The sequence below is a fragment of the Carya illinoinensis genome, chromosome 10, assembly GCF_018687715.1.
Source record: "Carya illinoinensis cultivar Pawnee chromosome 10, C.illinoinensisPawnee_v1, whole genome shotgun sequence".
NCBI lineage: Eukaryota > Viridiplantae > Streptophyta > Magnoliopsida > Fagales > Juglandaceae > Carya > Carya illinoinensis.
The window spans coordinates 10,259,854-10,278,383 of record NC_056761.1 but is presented as its reverse complement, the minus strand read 5'-3'; the positions used below and the strand labels follow the sequence as shown (position 1 = coordinate 10,278,383).

Genomic DNA, 18,530 nt, shown 5'->3' with positions numbered 1-18,530 from the left:
TAACTAAATTAATATCTAGCAATACAGAGGCTTTTGGATAAATGGTTAAGTCACAGTACACCCATTGAACAAGTTTCAAATAGACAACTTTGTACATGTCTTTATAAAAAAAATAGATAAAAGTGTATAATTTTTTTTTTTTTTTTTTTAGAACCCACTTTTTTATAAATAATTTATACGAAATTTATCTATTAAAACTTGTAATTAGCATTAACTTTAAGAAATTATTAATCAGAAGCACTATAAAGCCGCTTAGTACGCTTACTCCAAGCAACATGTGAGCGAGAGAGAGATGGGAAATACTGATCATCGTCATCTTCCTCTTTTTGAAACAAAGACGCCAAAAACACGGATCCATTTTCAACTCTATGCACTTTTAATCTTGGTGTGTATATTCTTCATCTTTATATATAGACTGAGGTATATACCAGCAAGATCAGAAGAAGCAGGAAGAAGATGGGCTTGGGTGGGATTGTTTGTATCAGAGATATGGTTTTGCTTTTACTGGTTTCTCACCGCCGTTATCCGAGGAAACCCCATCTACCGTTATACTTTCAAAGACCGGCTGTCTCTCAGGTTCTCCTCTCTCTCTCTCTCTCTCTCTCTCTCTCTGTGTGTGACTGTGTCGCTGTCTTCAACATCTCCATTAATTGGAGACATATATGCCATGTACTGCCAACTAGCTAGGTTTATGTATACTAAGTACTGTACATATATAAATAATCGTACGTGGAACAAACAGATACGAGAGTTGTTTGCCGGGAATAGACATATTCGTGTGCACCACAGACCCCACGATAGAACCACCAGTCATGGTGATTAACACAGTGCTGTCAGTCATGGCTTTTGACTATCCACCGGAAAAGCTAAACGTTTATCTCTCAGACGATGGTGGCTCGGACTTGACGTTTTACGCCATGCTAGAGGCCTCGCGTTTCTCAAAGATTTGGCTTCCGTTTTGCAAGAAGTTCAAAGTTGAACCAAGATCTCCGGATGCATATTTCCGCAGCGCTAAGCCGCCAGTACTACAGGAGGATGATCCCGTCATGGCCAAAGACGTCTGGTCTTCGGTCAAGGTAAATTATTTATATTATTTTTTCCGGTCATCGTAGAATCAGTCTTGCATGAAATGATATCAAATTTATTTGAAGAAATGAGTAAAGGTGGGCTGAATAGCCTTTATTAGCTCTTGGCTCTTAGTAGAATAAGTCTTGCATCGTAGGATAAGTTTGAATTAGCTCTTGGCTTTTAGTAGAATTACTTTGATATGCGGAATCCCATTAAAAGATGCTTCTGCAGAGAAAGGAGGGCCGAATAGCCTGTATTTGTCTCTTTTTTTGGTTTGCAGAGGCCAGAGGCTGTCACAGTTTATGTGGACAGCATGGGATTGGGGATCGTCATGAACATATATAATTGATTGGGGGGTCTCTACAGCCACACATGATGAGATCCAGATAGGGGATCCCGTCAGTGTTTTTTTTTTTTTTTTTTTTTCTTTATTTCCTTTCTTTCCCCTATATTTTTTAAAATATTTTTTTATTTAAAAAAATTGGGATGACAGGGATCTCGCCAGTAAGAGCAGCATTTTTCTAGATAATTGGGATTTATTAACTCCAATAACCAGTTCTCACATCACCATTTTCATCATTATAAGTAAAATTAATATACTAACACACAATTAAAACTTTCTACTTCCTTTAAAAAAGAAATGGACCACCCCCAACCTCCACCTCTGACGTTTGATAGATTTTTAAAATAAGTTAATGGATGTCTTAGGCTTCGCTTAGTTATACAGATATAATGATATGAAAATTGAATAAAATATTATTATAATATAATTTTTATTTTTAAATTTAAAAAAATAAAATCATTTATTACATTTTATAATTTAGTTTAAAAAAATTATAATAATTAGATGATATGAGATGAGATGAAAGGCTTAATTAATTATACCATCTCTAAACTATCTATTTTATTTTAGAGAAAAAATATTCTATATTTTTATATTTTATTATTTTCAGTCATATATATCGATATGACATTTTTTAAATAATTTTCTATTTAAATAGCAGACATATAAAAGTGAAAGTATAACACATCAAGAAGTACGATTTCATTATTCATGGGGCGTTTGAAGATCAATTAGTTGCTCAATTTAAAATATTGAAAATAAGAATACTAACGTTGGAACTTTTTTTTTTTAAAAGGTTCAACTTATTGTTGTATAAGACTTCACAAGACTATTATAGTTTAAAACTCAACTAGTTATATACGGAAGTGTTTTTCTTTCAATAAATTTGGTTAAGAATGAAAAAAGTCTATTCATCATCCATCCTTCGATCATGAGATCATTTCATGATATAGCATTAGATAATAGGTTCAATTATCTAATATCACATTATGAAAAAATGATGATAATTGAAATGATGAGTAGCATTACTCTGAGTTAATATCCCTGTCAAGCTATACACTACAAGAAAGAGGCTAATTTGTAATCAGTTATATACTATGAAAATGATCATTTCCTACCAATTTGAGTTTACTCTCGCTGCAAATATTCATTTCCATTGAAATAACTCATTATAAGTACTCATTTTTCTTGTAGTGACATATAATTCCTTCATATTTTCAGGCTGAAAATCAGCTGAAAAGCATCTTCCAAATTTTTCTTTCATTTTTGGTTTTTTTTGGTACACAGAAATCATATGAAGACATGAAGCAACGGATTGAAACCACCACAAAGCTGGGTCGAATTTCAGAAGAAATACGCAAAGAACATAGGGGATTCAGAGAGTGGAACCTGGTTGCAAGCCAACGCGATCATCAAACCATTCTTCAAGTATTTTAATTTCTGCATTCTAAGTAGTCATGTGTGATCGTGAAATGGATATATATTTGCATAAAATTCAGTCAACTCCTCTTCCGCTTACTAAATAATTAATAGGTACTTCTTGATGGGAAAGACCCTAAGGCTGTGGACATCGAAGGACAACCTTTGCCTACTCTGGTGTACTTAGCACGTGAAAAAAGACCCCAGCACCACCACAATTTCAAAGCAGGAGCCATGAATGCACTGGTACGCCTAACTTCCATATACACATCATGCAGAATGCTTCTTCAAGCTATGGCTGATCAGTTCAATTTCTTCCTAATCCCCCAGAACTTTGTGATTCATGCAATAACAGTTTTTGGTATATTTTATGGCCATTGTAACTGAGAAATAGATAAGGGTGTCAAAAAGGATAAGCAATTCTCCGATAATTCTTAATGTGGACTGCGACATGTATTCAAGCAATTCGGAGTCAGTGAGGGATGCTGTGTGTTTTTTTATGGATGAAGAAAGAGGTGATGAAGTTGGATTTGTACAGTTTCCACAGACTTTTGAGAATCTTACGAAGAATGATGCTTACAGTAGTAGCTTGAACATAGGGAGAATGGTACGTACTATCAACCACCAACTTACAGTGATTTCAAACTATTGAATCAATTAAACCTATACCTGATTGGAGAACAATTCGGCTGATTTTACATTCGGTGTATGAATGGTGATAAAGGTCGAGTTTCCAGGATTTGATGGGGATGGGGGGCCTTGCTATATTGGTACTGGGTGCTTTCACAGAAGAGAGAGTCTCTGTGGACAGAAGTATAGCAAGGAACGCAAGACAGATTGGGAAAGATGGAACAAGATAAAGGTAGAAGAGAGTACCAGTTCGCTGGAAAACGCATGCAAAGTCCTTGCCAGCTGCACTTGTGAAAATAATACTCAGTGGGGAAAGGAGGTCTCTCTCTCTCTCTCTCTCTCTCTCTCTCCTCTAAACTTCTTATGAACCTGTTCATGATATACATTCTGATTTGCAGAAGGGTCTGAAGTATGGCTATCCAGTCGAAGATGTCATTACTGGATTAGCTATACAATGTCGAGGTTGGAGATCCATATATTTCAATCCAGAAAAGAAGGGCTTCCTCGGACTAGCTCCAACAACCTTACTGCAGTCACTTGTACAGCATAAAAGATGGAGTGGAGGTGATTTTCAGATCTTTGTCTCAAGGTACTGTCCCTTTGTCCATGGGTATAAAAAGATTCCCCTTAAACTTCAACTTTCGTACTCTCTCTATCTGCTATGGGCTGCAAACTGCTTGCCTACGCTGTACTATGTTACAGTGCCATCGCTGTTCATGCTTAGAGGTATCTCCTTGTTTCCAGAGGTACGGAACTTCCCTTGTTTGAATCAAACTTGTCTATGGCTATTGCTAATCTGTGTTCTAAGAATAGAATCATCTTGCACTAACAGGTTTCAAACCCATGGGTGCTACCATTTGCACTAGTCATCTTTGTCCACCGGGCATACAGTCTGGGAGAATTTGTTTGGTGTGGGGGCACATTCCAAGGATGGTGGAATGATCAAAGGATGTGGCTATTCAAAAGAACTAGTTCCTACTTCTTTGGCTTCTTTGACAGTATCCTAAAACTACTAGGACATACAAAGTCAGCCTTTGCCATCACGGCAAAGGTGGCTGAAGATGACGTGTTGCAGAGATATGAGCAGGAGGTCATGGAGTTTGGCACTTCTTCCCCAATGTTTACCATTTTAGCTACGCTTGCGCTGCTAAATGCATTCTGTTTCATTGGAGGATTGAAGAGGTTGATTATGGATATGAAAACTTGGGTTTCAGACCCATTTTCATTGCAAATTCTTCTATGTGCTCTCCTGATTCTAATCAACCTGCCTGTTTACCAAGGTCTTTTCCTCAGGAAAGACAGTGGCAGGATGCCAAGCTCAGTAACAACACAGGCAGTTATGTTCGCACTATTGGCTTGTGCATTAGCCCTGTGTTAAGTTCTATCTTGATGCCAAGCAAAACTTCAGCCGATTACCAGTTTTAATAAATTGTATGACATTTCAAGTGAAAGCAATTTCATAGAAATTCCTATTTTATTTTGTAACAAGCTACGCTTTGGAAACATTTTTACTTCTCTAATTGCCAATGATGCTGACTCGTCTAGCCTATTACCAGTTTTAATAAATTGTATGACATGAGAATTCTAACATGCAAAGCATCCATTGACACTCTTAAATGCCACAAAAGATATCAGGTTGTAGGCTGAATACACCTTATTTAAACACACTAATAAATTAATGAAACACAATAATTCTGAATATATGAATTCACCCAAAATGAAGAAAGTTTTGAACCAAAAATAGAATAGAATTAAAGATGACAAAGTGATGAAACGACATAATGCATATTTATTAGGCGGATCTAATTCAACAATTTTTAACTTCATTATTTGAGAAGAAATCTTGAAATAGAAAAAGAACAAAACTGTACTAAAGTATGCCAATAAGAGAGGGGAAATAAACATCACAACTTCGAAAGTCCCACCTGAGCAACTGGCCTGCAAGATGTAAAATTCTTCCATGACTTACTAGAACTTTTAAATAATGGGAAGAGAGATCGAAATAATATTTTTTTGTCTTTGATATTTCTAATAGTAACGATGAAACAATAATATCATGGCAATGGTGCAATGGGTTTTTCAAGAAAATTAAGAGAATCAACTTTGTGAGTTTTTATTTTCTTCTTATTCTTTATGGTTCATAATTAAGCTATCTGATCAAATATTAGTAATGACAGAGAAGACTACTCTACAACCTTAACTGATAAGAATTTAGATAATAGGAATTATTACAATTTACAAATGAAGGTGGTAATAAGAATATCAGGTCAAAATGGCAACAAGTAATTATTGAGTAGGAAAATGAGTTCTTGAAATAATTAGTCCAGATCCCAACTGGGAAATTGGGAATAGGTGTATCCCTATATCATGCACTACATGTAATGACAAAAATTTTGATGCAGCTGGAGCACACTCCCATTGAGTTTTTCCGATGTTAATCATGAACTTTATTTACTATTCAGAAGGGACCTTTCAAACCCTCGTACTTCCTAGTATCATAAAAGGCTAGAAATTCTCAAGTATTAAACTGAGCATATGCCTCAACAAATGTAAATGGCTTACATGAGCTCAAGAACCAGGGCAGATGCCCCTCCTCCCCCATTGCAGATGCCAGCAACCCCATATTTCCCATTCTTGTGTCTCAACACCTACAACAAAATTTTCCTTTTTAAATATTCTCTGAAATGCGAACAAATATATGAAGAAATGAACTATTTGATGCCCTCCTCAATTTCCTCAAACATAGTCCTCATCTCTCAAATGGTTTCTATAGCAGGAGAAAAGCACAGAATCGCTTCACAGCCATATACAAAGTATGTGAGGGGAGTGAGAGAGAAGTAAAAATATTTTGTCAAATCATATGACACAACGCATATAAAAAAAAAAATAAGTGAAAAATATATTTTGCACCCCTAAATTGCCACTGTTTTTTCAATTTGCACTTTAAGCAACCAAAACTGACAATTTGCATCCTAAACTACTAAATTTTAGTAATCTGCACCATTTATTAATATCTGCATTATGATCAATGAAAAACAGGACATATGGCACAGTTTTAATGATCAAATCTTAACCAAGGTGCAAATTGTCGTAATTGGGCAGTTTTGGGTGCAAATTAACAGTTTTGGTTGTTTGTGGTGCATATTGCAAAAATATTGGTAATTTTGGGTGCAAAGTGTAATCTCACTAACATATAAAGATAACATCATTTATTACCCCTAACAACGTGACCAAGGTAGGAGCTCCACTGCATCCTAAAGGATGTCCCAATGATACAGCTCCACCATGTGCATTAAGCCTTTCCTGCACTCATTATAAAGACAAAAAATTTATATAAGGATTGAGTTTATAATACTTGGAGACTGCGCAAGAGAATGAAACATCTAAAAGCAACTAAATTTCTGAGTTCTATGAGTAAAAAATAGTAAAAGGGTTAGTCTAAGACTCACAGGATTAAGACCAAGCAACTTTTGATTGGCAAGTGCCACAACCTGCAAGGATTAGTTTAAGCGCACATATCTAGCAAATTCAAGATCAATGAACAGCTGACTAGCGGGATGAAAAAAATGAAAGCCTGAATTCTTACAGAAAAAGCTTCATTAATTTCATAGTAACAAATCTGAGAAGCTTCCAAACCAGCATTTGAAATAGCTTTTGGTATTGCAAGGGCCGGGGCAGTTGTGAATAATTCAGGTGCCTGCATGGATTCTACTTTTTGGAACTATTTTACATGAGTTTCATTAATCAAACCAAATATGAACACTAATGTTCATAATAACTGAGCTGCATCAGCAGATCCTTTGATCTTTGCAATCACCTTCAAACCTAGTTGAAGTGCCTTCTCTCCACCTACTAGCACTAATACTGCTGCACCATCACTATCCATGATGACAGACCCAAACCAGAGTGAATCAGAAGGAATTCACTTCACTACCAATACAAGGAAGGAACAAGATTATACAACACATCTATCTTGGGGAGGGAGAGAGAGAGAGACCTTATGCTAGAAGTGTTGCCAGCAGTAACAGAACCCCCATCTTCCATGAAACTTGGCCTGAGTTTCCTCAGTTTAGCAGCATCAAACTAAAATGATAGTATAAGGGGGGAAGGGGTAGAGACAGATTGAAGGAAACTCAACATTTCAGAAGTAAAAGTGGAAAGGAAAGAGTAAATATAAGACAAGGACGTGACATTAAGAGCTCCAAAATTTTGGCTATAGGAGTACAAAAGTAGAGTTAAAGTCCAATATAACATAACTACAATGTATTAATCAAAGATCAAATTCACTCCAATTGTCTATTTCTCTTTTGTTTGAGAACAGCTCGTGCATTCATGGTAAAAACGACATAATAAATAGAAGGTTTTTTTTTTTTTTTTTTTGCAGAAATAAATAGAAGGGTTAAATACATGTTTCATGTCGCCTATTTTTCACCATTCTAACAATCAGGTCTTGATGTAGGATGCTGTCTGATAGCCGGAGATAATTGATGTGTATCAGTTTTGGTAATTTGTGGGAAAAAGTTTTAAAAACCTGGTAATTTAGGGAGAATAATATGTTTAACATTAACAGAAATAAACGATATGAAAAATGGTAATTATTTGAAAATGCTGGGGTTTGGAACACTTTCAGAAATTTTTTTCTCATTTCAAGCGGGGCAACTGGCAAGGCAGTGGTTTGTTTAAAACCAACATCCAATCAAAAAAGAAACTGATGTGCCTTAAATAACATGATGCCAATGTTATTGATACATGAAGACAAATAACCTACTCTATTAGCTTGATTGGTGAAATCTACTTGGTAAAATGGTAGTCATCTTCAGCTAATGTATCCCAATCACACATCAAGTACTCAATTGAGAAGAGATATCTTCAACTTCAAATACTATGCGTCAAATAATTATATCAGTTTTTTATCAGTCAACTGACAAAGAATTATATAGTTGATAAGCCAATCCTTGTCTAATTATTGTATTCACCTTTCCTAAGCCTTTATCCTTGTCAACAATTGTGGAAGGCTTCCCTCTTCCCCCAGAAATTTCAACCTGCACAGAATTATCAGGTGATATTTACTCGATGCCATAGAATACAAGCTCTCCTGGTTGGTTAAGATTAGGAATCCCACCGGAACTATTTCCCATGCAAAGAGGCCTCCATTCTGTGCAGAAATTCCCCGCTGAAAACTCTTAACAGCATAATTATCCTGCAAGAAAAAATAGATTTAGCAGAAGTTAATATAATGAATCAATCATGCAAACGAAACATTGGAGGTCACTGAGGAAAACAGGAAATATCCGTAACGTATAATGGGAAAATTAACACCAAAGAAAAAACATTTTACAAAATTATAACATAAACCAGCATTGTAAAAATTTACTTAACATGATTTTCTTTTTCTTTTGTCAAATGCTTCAAAGTTTATTCCATCTATCAACACAGATGTCTAAACTCACTTTATGTGGTAACTTACGAATCAGATACCAACAAAACTTGTCGAAAAGTATACATGGAAAAAAAAAAAAAAAAAAAAAAAGAAACAAAATGAACTGAACATTAAATTATTAGATAATTTTTTTTTATTATTTATAAAAAATGATTATAAGACAAAATTTGGTACTTAAAATAAACTTAGTAAATTTATTTTAAAAAAGTATCAAGAGCATAATAAAAGATATCACATGTTGAAAAATAAACTTATTGCATGTAATAAAGTGGACAAATACTGCAGAACAGTACCTGCTCTTCTCGTTATAGTATGATGATCAGCACATATTTCTGCGCAAGCTGCCATCCCAAAGTCATTGTAAACATCCCAAAGTCCATCTTTCAGCATACCATCAACAATTGTATCATGTCCAAATCAAGATCCCTTTCTGTTTATAAAATGGACTCAGAATGGATCACAAAGATACTTCCCTCAACTTTTTGTCTTTTTTTTTTTTTTTTTTTTGATCGGTGAAAAATAGGAACACTTGTATACAAAGCTAAGGCAGCACTAAACATTGAGCAAGTCCATCAGTTTATCATCAGCACATAAAAGTAGTAAAACAACTGCAACCATGGTCAAAGAAGTAAACAACAATATGTTTTACATAATCACCACAATAGGCAGAAAGATTATCAACTTGTTTGATTCACAATGAAACTTTCATGATGTTTCCTCCTTGTATAAAAGGCTGGCCAAGTAAGACTAAAATTGTCATGGACATCCCATCCATTAATGACTCTCACTTACCCACATTTAGCAAACCTCACTTCTCCATGTTATAATTATATAAATTACCAGTTTACTTATATAAAAAATATATAGATTATCATTTTACAACCAAGATGACATACCCTTCAATAATCTAGATGCTTTAACAAGAAAGACCCTATGCCAACACTTATGCTTCACAAGCACTTACTTTTTTTTGAATAAAAATTTTATTAATGGTATATGTCCTATGCAGTTGGGCTTCACCTAGTCTTTTCTTCAAATTAACAGAATTATCACTTATAAAAAAAAAAGTAAAAATTTTATTAATATCAATAAGCATAGCTTAGGTACATTGGATGTATACATGAGAAAACACTTATAGGAAATAGATACATGGAAATCATAAACATTTAATCCCATTAAAATCTAGAGCAATTGCCTAGAGAAAAAGCATGTCGGTATTGATTATCTACTAAGTTCCTCGACAAACATTCACTATCTTCTAAGTTCTAGTCGTTTCTTTCCCCCAAATGCATCATAGAAGGCATATGGGGACCAACTTCCATAATGCTACAGTTTGGGGGATACCATAAAGACTTCTCTAGCTGGAAGAGGACTGATCTACCACAAATATATCCCACAGGGTCCTAACAACCTCACAATGAAGTAGCAAGTGGTCCATAGTTTCAAAACTTTTCCTACACGTACAACACCAATCAATTACTATGATTAGGCATTTCCATTGGTTGCCCATGGTTAGGATCTTCCCTAATGCTGTTGTCCACACCAAGAAGGCAGCATTTAAAGGCACGTTACTGCTCCAAATGTTCATACAAGGGAAGTGGTTATTGTCCTGATTAGCGATGGCCCTATAGAATGAACAGACAGAATTTCTACATCCTAGAGGGAGTCCATAAAATCTTATCTACCTAGCCGAAACATGTACTTCTTTCAACTTCCAAGTCCATCAATCCGTAAAAGCACAAAAGCAACATGAAGTAAACTAATGAGTAAACAATTAATGCCACATAGCCAAACCTTGCTTCAGCTAGGTACTTAGGTGCATTAGACATGCTTTCCATTCCACCAGCCACGATGACGTTATTCAGACCAAACTGAATAGATTGTGCAGCAAGCATTTTTGCTGGGACAAAGAAGATTAAAAGAATATGCCATACTCAATCCCATTTCTACAATCATTTTTTTCTAAACTAAAAGTGAAGTATAATTTTCAATTCAATAAAGAGCGCACCTTTCATCCCAGATGAACAAACTTTGTTAATAGTGGTGCAGATCACAGAATGAGGTATACCTGCACCCAAAGCAGCCTGCCTAGCAGGAGCTTGCTCTAAATTGGCACTTAGGACACTCCCGAAGAAAACCTCTTCCACAGTTGAAGGATCGACATTTGCCCTCTTTAGAGTTCTATCCAAATTAATACATTAAAATCAAAATGAAAACACACACACACACAATCGTTTTAAGGAACACAATACTGAATAGTAACATAGTTGAAGCAACCAAAAGAAAACAAATTAAAGAGAAATAAGTAGCAGTGATTACATTCAATAGCTATAGAGCCAAGCTTGGTAGCTGACAATGATGACAAGGTACCAAGTAACCCACCCATCGGCGTACGTGCAACACCAACAATACAAACATCTGCACGGAAACACTTTTGGTTGAGTTGACATAGACTAAGAATTACCCAAAGGCCAATTTGTAAGCCTTGACGTAGACTAAAATAGCCAGTGAAAATTGGAATTTTCGATTATGCTACGGTTGGGCATATAAGCATGCTAATAATAGCTTAATTCCAAGCAATTGAACGTAGAAATCAGAGGAATTATGGCAATATTTAATCGAGATTAGTAAGAAGGAAAGCCGAAACCAATACTCCTATCAAACTTGTAAAATTAAATGGTGGAACATGTTAAGAGATGGAATGATTTAAAAGAGAAGAAGGAAATGCAGAGAATGACAATGAAGCAAAAGAAAATCCGGTATTCTGTAGAATCTGTACACCAACCGAACTCTATCCATACAAGAGCTAAATCTAATTAACAAAAAGCTGTGCAACTAAACTAACAAACTAACTGAAACTAATAACAGAGTTGTCGAACGAACAGGGATCAAAAGGCAGTAAAAAAAAAATATAATTAACAAAGAAAAAAGAACCTCGAGGTTTAATGGACTCCGAGGATGCCACAGGGACAGGAGCCATAGGGATCGTCGGAGAAAGAAAGTGATACAGAAAATTCAAGCCAAGCCAAAGTAAAGGAAGAGGAGTACTTGGTGATCTTATCACTCAAACTTGAGTTTTGTTAAGTTCTTTGTCCAGATGATTAATATAAAAGGGGAATAAATTGAGTTATATTTAAAAAAATAATAATTATAAATTAAATATATAATATAAAATATAAATAAAATACGAAATAGTAATAAATATAAAGAATAAGAGTAAGATTAAAACAAATTCAATATATTAACGAGGTTTAGTCTTATTGTCTATATCTTCGCCTCAACCTATCTTTTGAGAATCTCTAAATTCACTATTTAACCTCCTTCAGGTAGAGACAGAAACTTGTTATACCTTTAAACAACACCGCTACAAAGGATCCGTATAAAATACTCTCTACACTTGCAATCAACTTATTCGTGATGATTCAACTATTTCCTGTGTAGAATACTTTCTATATGTACAAGGGTTATACACATCCTTTTACTAATACAATAGCTGATAGTGGGTAGGTTATCAGAAAACACTCCTCAATGATTGAAATAAGAACAATATATCGCAAACTATATCTTTCTCAAAATGAACAAGGATTAAGGTTTAATACTTAGAGAAAAGAGAATGAAAACTTTGAATAAATGTTGTATACTCTTGGTATTGTGAATGTGAAGTTTTCAAATGATTTATTTATAAGCATATGCGACTTCATATTCAAATTTAAAAAGATTCACATGTCAAAGACAACATCATTCACTTTTTAAAAAATTCAAACCTAATTTTTTTACTTTTTGCATATGACAAAAGGAGCACACTTTACTTTTCAAAAATTTCAAATATAATCTTTTTACTTTTTGCATATGACAAAAGAAACACACTTTACTTTTCAAATATTTCAAACAAAAACATATACCTTTTACATAAGTCAAAAAAGCATCAATCACTTTTGAAAATATTCAAATAAAACATGTACATGTGAAAGATAACAATCAATCATCTTTAATATTTTCAAAATTCAAACCTTTAATCATGTAATGTACATGTGAAAGATGACAATCAATCATCTTTCAAAATTTTTAAATTTAATTTTCAAAATATTCATGCACATGTGAAAAATATATTTTAATGCTTTATGATAAAATATTAATTTTGAAATTTAATCCTAATTTCAAATTTTTAAGAAATTTATAATATTACTCTATGACTTTAATGTGAATTTATTCCTTTCTTGCTCATGTTTGGTTCTTTGATGTGCTTGACTCTATTGTGTAGACAATTTGAACTTGAGATTCCTTTATTATTTGAATTCATTTGTTATCATTAAAATCCATGTGTAGATATATAATTACACAAAACTTGAAATCTTGGGTTCAAAAATCTCCCCCTTTTTGATGATGACAAATACTTGATAGAACTAGAAGCCTATATTAATACTTAAGCTCCTCCTGAAAATATGCGTTAGTTTTTCAAGCAAAAGTATAAATATAATTCCAATCATATATAACAAGTTTAGCAATTCAAACAATGTTAATTTTTTAATAAAACTTATCTTCCTTTTGGCATCATTAAAAATAATCTGCAGTAAGTAAATAGGCTGAAGAAAATGATGTGTTAGTAAACGCTGTAGATAGTTAAAAATTGGAGCCACCCGTAACCCGACAAATGTGGTTGGAGATTTTAAAAATCGCCTGATGTTATTGAAAAAAAAAAGATCATTTTCATCCATTGGATACCAAAAAGAAATCACATTGTTCATTGACTTAGATGATAGCTTGTCTTGTTCGTTATGCTATCTCTATAAAATCAGTTTTAAAGTTCATCCAATCTGCATTAAATTTTCTTTTCATCTCTATAACTCATTTGCATTCCTTCAATATTCTCGTTTTAAACTTTCAATTATTTTCTCAATGGCTCATTCTTCTAACATTCCTTTGGATTTATCCATGAAGTATTCTACACCTCAATCTTCTATCATTTCTGCAGCTGCCATTGGTGCCTTGTTGCAGTAAGAAAATAATAATTTAGCTAATAAGTCAGATTTCGATGCTATCTACGACTTGGTGAGTCTCGGGACTCGCTGTTCCTCCTCTATAGTTACTTTTTTCCAGCGGCTACAAGTCAGAAACCATGAGGTTGAAAAGCTTAAAGAACAAATTATTGTACCTCAACGAATTATTCAAGAGTCTCACACAAGAGAATGAATCATTCGGTAGAAGAATAAATTGTTGAAATCTCTATTAGATTCTTCATTCCGCTTGCCAGTTTCCATGGATAGAGAGAACATGATATTGTATGAAGAGAATGAACGTTTCAAACATGAGGCGAAAAATCTTAAATTTATGTAAAAGTATTTAAAAAAGATCTCTCTATATTTATTGACTCTGGTCTATTTTTTAAGATATATTCATAGCATGCATCATATATATTTCTCTTCTAATCATACATAATCTATCTTCTGATAAGGATTTTGTGAAAATATTTACTAACTGATCGTGCGTGTTTATGAACTCTAGTATTATATCTCCTTTCTGCACATGATCTCGAAGAAAATGATATCTGATTTCAATATGCTTAGTTCTAGAATGTTGTATTGGATTTTTTGAAAAATTTATAACACTTGTATTATCACATTTGATTGGAATGTGATTATACATGAGTTTAAAATCTTCAAGTTGTTGCTTCATGTAAAGAATTTGAGCACAATAACTACCCGCAGTAATATATTCTGTCTCAGTAGTAGATAGTGCAACATAATTTTATTTTTTACTAAATCAGGAAACTAGAACATGACCTAAGAAATGACATGCTTCATTAGTTCATTTTCGATCTATTTTACAACCAGCATAATCTGCATCTTTGTAACTGATTAGATCGAAAGATGTGTGCTTAGGGTACCATAACCCTAGGTTAATTGTACCACTAAGATATCTAAGAATGCGCTTAACTGCAATTAAATGAGATTCTTTTAGAGATTATTGAAAGCGTGCACATAAACACACACTAAACATAATATCTGGTCTACTGGTTATCAAATATAATAAGTTACCAATCATACATTGATATACCTTCGAGTCAATTAACTTACCGGTTTCATCTTTATCAAGTTTAGTGGATAGGTTCATTGGTATTCCAATTTCTTTAGCACCTTCCATTCCAAATTTTTTCAGTAATTTCTTCATATATGAATGTCCTACTTTTTGCTTGCTTAATTTGCAATCTGAGAAAGAATGTAAGTTCTCTCATCATGCTTATTTCAAATTCTTTCTGCATAGTCTTAGTAAAAACTTAGCACATATTTTTATTAGTAGCACTGAATATTATATTATTAACATAAATCTGAATAAAAAGAATATCATCATTTTCATATTTAATAAAAAGAGTTGTGTCAATTTTTCCTCTTGAAAAATTTTTTTCAATCAAGAAACTATTGAGTCTCTCGTACCAAACTTTAAAAGCTTGTTTAAGTCCATATAGTGCTTTTATGAATTTGAAAATATGATTTGAAGAAATATAATTTTCAAAACCTAGAGGTTGCTCAACATATAACTCTTCATTTATAAAACCATTTAAGAAAGCACTTTTAACATCTATTTGAAAAAATTTGAAATTTTTATAACAAGCATATGCAAATAGCATTCGAATAGTTTCTAATCTTGCGACTGGTGCATATGTCTCATCATAATCGATTTCTTCTTTTTGATTGAAACCTTAGGCTACAAGTCGAGTCTTATTTCTAGTAATAATTCCGGACTCATATTTCTTGTTTCTAAAAATCCATTTTATTCCAATAATAGTATAATTTTTTAGTTTAGGAACAAGTGTCCAAATATCATTGCTTTTAAATTAATTCAACTCTTCTTACATAATTAGAATTCAAGATTTATCAAGGAGTGATTCATCAATATTTTTGGGTTCAATCTGAGATAGAAAAGTAGTATGATTGCAAATATTTCTAAGAGATGATTGAATGCTTACACTTCGTGAAAGTTCTCCCAGAATTTGTTCCATTTCTTTCACAAATTTCCACTGGTTGGTTGCATCTTATATTAAATTTGATAATCTTTCCTGATGTTTCTATGTTGAACTTCTTCTATTGTGTTCTCTTTGTTGAAATTAAGACTTTTCGTGTTATTTATACCTCTTGTTTCTTCATTAATGGATTTATTGGAGAATGGAGAATTAGATTCATCAAATACTACATATATAGATTTTTGTACAGTCAAAGTCTTTTTATTGAATACTTTATAAGTTTTACTATTAGTAGAATACCTAAAAAAGATATCTTCATCAGATTTTGAATCAAACTTGCCTAAATTATCCCTATCATTCAAAATAAAACATTTGCATCAAAATACATGAAAGTAACCAATGTTGAATTTTTTCTCATTCCAAAACTCATAAGGGTTTTATCTAAGTTAGATCTTAACATAACTCTATTTATAACATAATATGCAGTACTTAACGCTTCAGTCCAAAAATAATTAGGCAAGTTATTCTCATTGAGTATTGTTCTTGCCATCTCTTGAAGAGATCTATTTTTCCTTTTTACTACCACATTTTGTTGAGAAATTCGAAGGGCAGAAAAATTATGTACAAAATCATTTTCATCACAAAATGTTTCAACATTTTTATTAACAAACTCTTTTCTCCTATCACTTCGGATGAAATAGTATAGTCATTTTCATTTTAAATTCTCTTGCATAATTTGGTAAATGCATTATGTGGCTCATTTTTATGAGCAAAAAAGATGACCCAAGTATATCTAGAAAAATCATCAACAATAACAAATACATAATATTTTCCTCCTAGACTGGACACTCTATTTGATCCAAAAAGATCCATGTGTATCAGTTGTAGTGGTCTAGTAGTGAAAATATGTTTCTTGGTTTTGAAAAAAGTTTTTATTTGTTTACCAAATTGGCATGCATCACAAAGTTTGCCCTTTAAGAAAATTTACCTTTAGTAAACCTCTTACAAGATCATTTTTTGAAAGTTTGGAAATAAGTTCCATGTTGGCATGACCTAGTCTTCTATGCTATAGCCAACTAGTTTCATTTTAAGCTGAAAAACAAATAGCATCTTGTGAGGTAATTTATTCAAAATTGATTGTATAAATATAGTTACTTTTAAAAACAATAAAACAAATATTACTATTATGATCATTCAACATAATGAACTTATTAATTTTGAAAGTAACTGTAAATCTTTTATCACATAATTGACTTATCCTCAAAAGATTATGTTTTAGACCTTCAACAAGTATAACATCTTCAATTATGAGAGAAGATTAATCACCAATTTTACATATTCCCACGATCTTCCATTTCGAGTTGTCTCCAAATGTCACGTATCCTTCTTCTTTAGATCTAAGATCAAATAATTTAGTCTTGTCTCCCATCATGTGTCTTGAATATCCATTTATCTAAAAACCATTTGTTTTTGCTTTTGAAGGACTTCATGCATATTTATAAAAATAATTAAAATGATTTTTCTTGGTACTCAAGTTCTTTAGGTCCTTTATTTATTAGTATTAGAATAAATAAGATTTTTCGGTACCCATATGGGCCTAATAGTCATTGTATGCTTTCCTCTAATAGGACAAACATGATAATTATAATCATTTCTATTACAAAAATTGCAAATAGCATGTAGCTTATATGAAGAATTTGAGTGATTATAATAGTATCTTTTTTTGACAAAATTATTTTTATGAAAAGAATTTTGAATATTAGATTTTGATGTAAAAAGATTATCAAAAAAGTTTTTATAAGATTTGTATTTTTGTTTTGGCATATATCCTAAACCTGCCTCGTCAAAAACACATATTTGACTACCAAGAAGTTTTTCAAATTTTCTTTTTCCATTCGTAAAGTTTTTAACAATATTTTCTAAATCAGTTTTCTTTTTCTTCAACTTAAGATTTTCATCTTTCAAAACGATACCCACTTTTCTTAAAATATCAATTTCGTTTGTTAAAGAAAAATTTTTCTTTTTCAAAGCAGTATACTCGATACCCAATTTTTCAAGTTCCTCATATACATCTTCTAAAATATTTTTCAATTCTTCATATGAAGGATCTTCAATATTATCAAGATTTGTTACCTCAATGTCATCTTTAGCCATAAGATAAAGATTTGCTGATTCTCGATTGCTTGCATCACTATCTGAACTATTTGAATCATCCTTCCATGTAGCTTTCATTGCTTTTTTACCCTTGTTTCGATCTTTCTTTAGTAGAGGACAATCTGGCTTGATATGACCAAACTTATTGTATTTATAACAAATTAAAGTGTCATTTTTACCTGAATCTTTATTGAAAAACTTTTTGAAGGATTTCCTCAGAAGAGTTTTATTTTTCTTTAAGAACCTCTGAATTCTTCTTGTTATCATCGCAACTTCTTTATATTTGTTGTCATTTTCCTCATCTTCATTACTTTCACTTTCATGAGAAACAGTTTTAAGTGCCAAGCTCTTCTTTGACCTTCCTTCTTCTTCTCCTATTTTTAATATGTACTCATGGGTGATAAGTGACCCGATTAATTCATTCACTTTGACCTTCTTGAGGTCTCTAATTTCAAGAATTGTTGTCATTTTTTATTCCTAGTGTTTTGGTAGAGAGTTGAGAATTTTTCTTACTATCT

General features: G+C 32.8%; 1 protein-coding gene and 1 pseudogene across 1 annotated transcript; one reads left to right on the top strand and one right to left on the bottom strand.

Annotated features, from left to right (window-relative positions):
• The first annotated feature begins 261 nt into the window (after nt 1–261).
• On the top strand, nt 262–5,009 carry LOC122279061 (cellulose synthase-like protein E6). The gene is made up of 8 exons (XM_043089376.1): nt 262–576; nt 743–1,076; nt 2,699–2,839; nt 2,945–3,076; nt 3,225–3,437; nt 3,555–3,779; nt 3,859–4,206; nt 4,293–5,009. The coding sequence occupies exons 1-8, from the start codon at nt 293–295 to the stop codon at nt 4,836–4,838; spliced, it is 2,223 nt and encodes a 740-aa protein (XP_042945310.1). The 5' UTR covers nt 262–292; the 3' UTR covers nt 4,839–5,009.
• A 1,009-nt stretch (nt 5,010–6,018) lies between these two features.
• Nucleotides 6,019–11,984, bottom strand: LOC122279062 (annotated as a pseudogene).
• Nucleotides 11,985–18,530: the final 6,546 nt, after the last annotated feature.

Bases quoted from the DNA above. Each gene is read 5' to 3' on its own strand.
- LOC122279061 (XM_043089376.1), top strand. From the start codon at position 293: ATGGGAAATACTGATCATCGTCATCTTCCTCTTTTTGAAACAAAGACG. The intron at 577-742 runs GTTCTCCTCTCT...TGGAACAAACAG, and splicing joins AAAGACCGGCTGTCTCTCAG to ATACGAGAGTTGTTTGCCGG. The intron at 4,207-4,292 runs GTACGGAACTTC...TTGCACTAACAG, and splicing joins GTATCTCCTTGTTTCCAGAG to GTTTCAAACCCATGGGTGCT.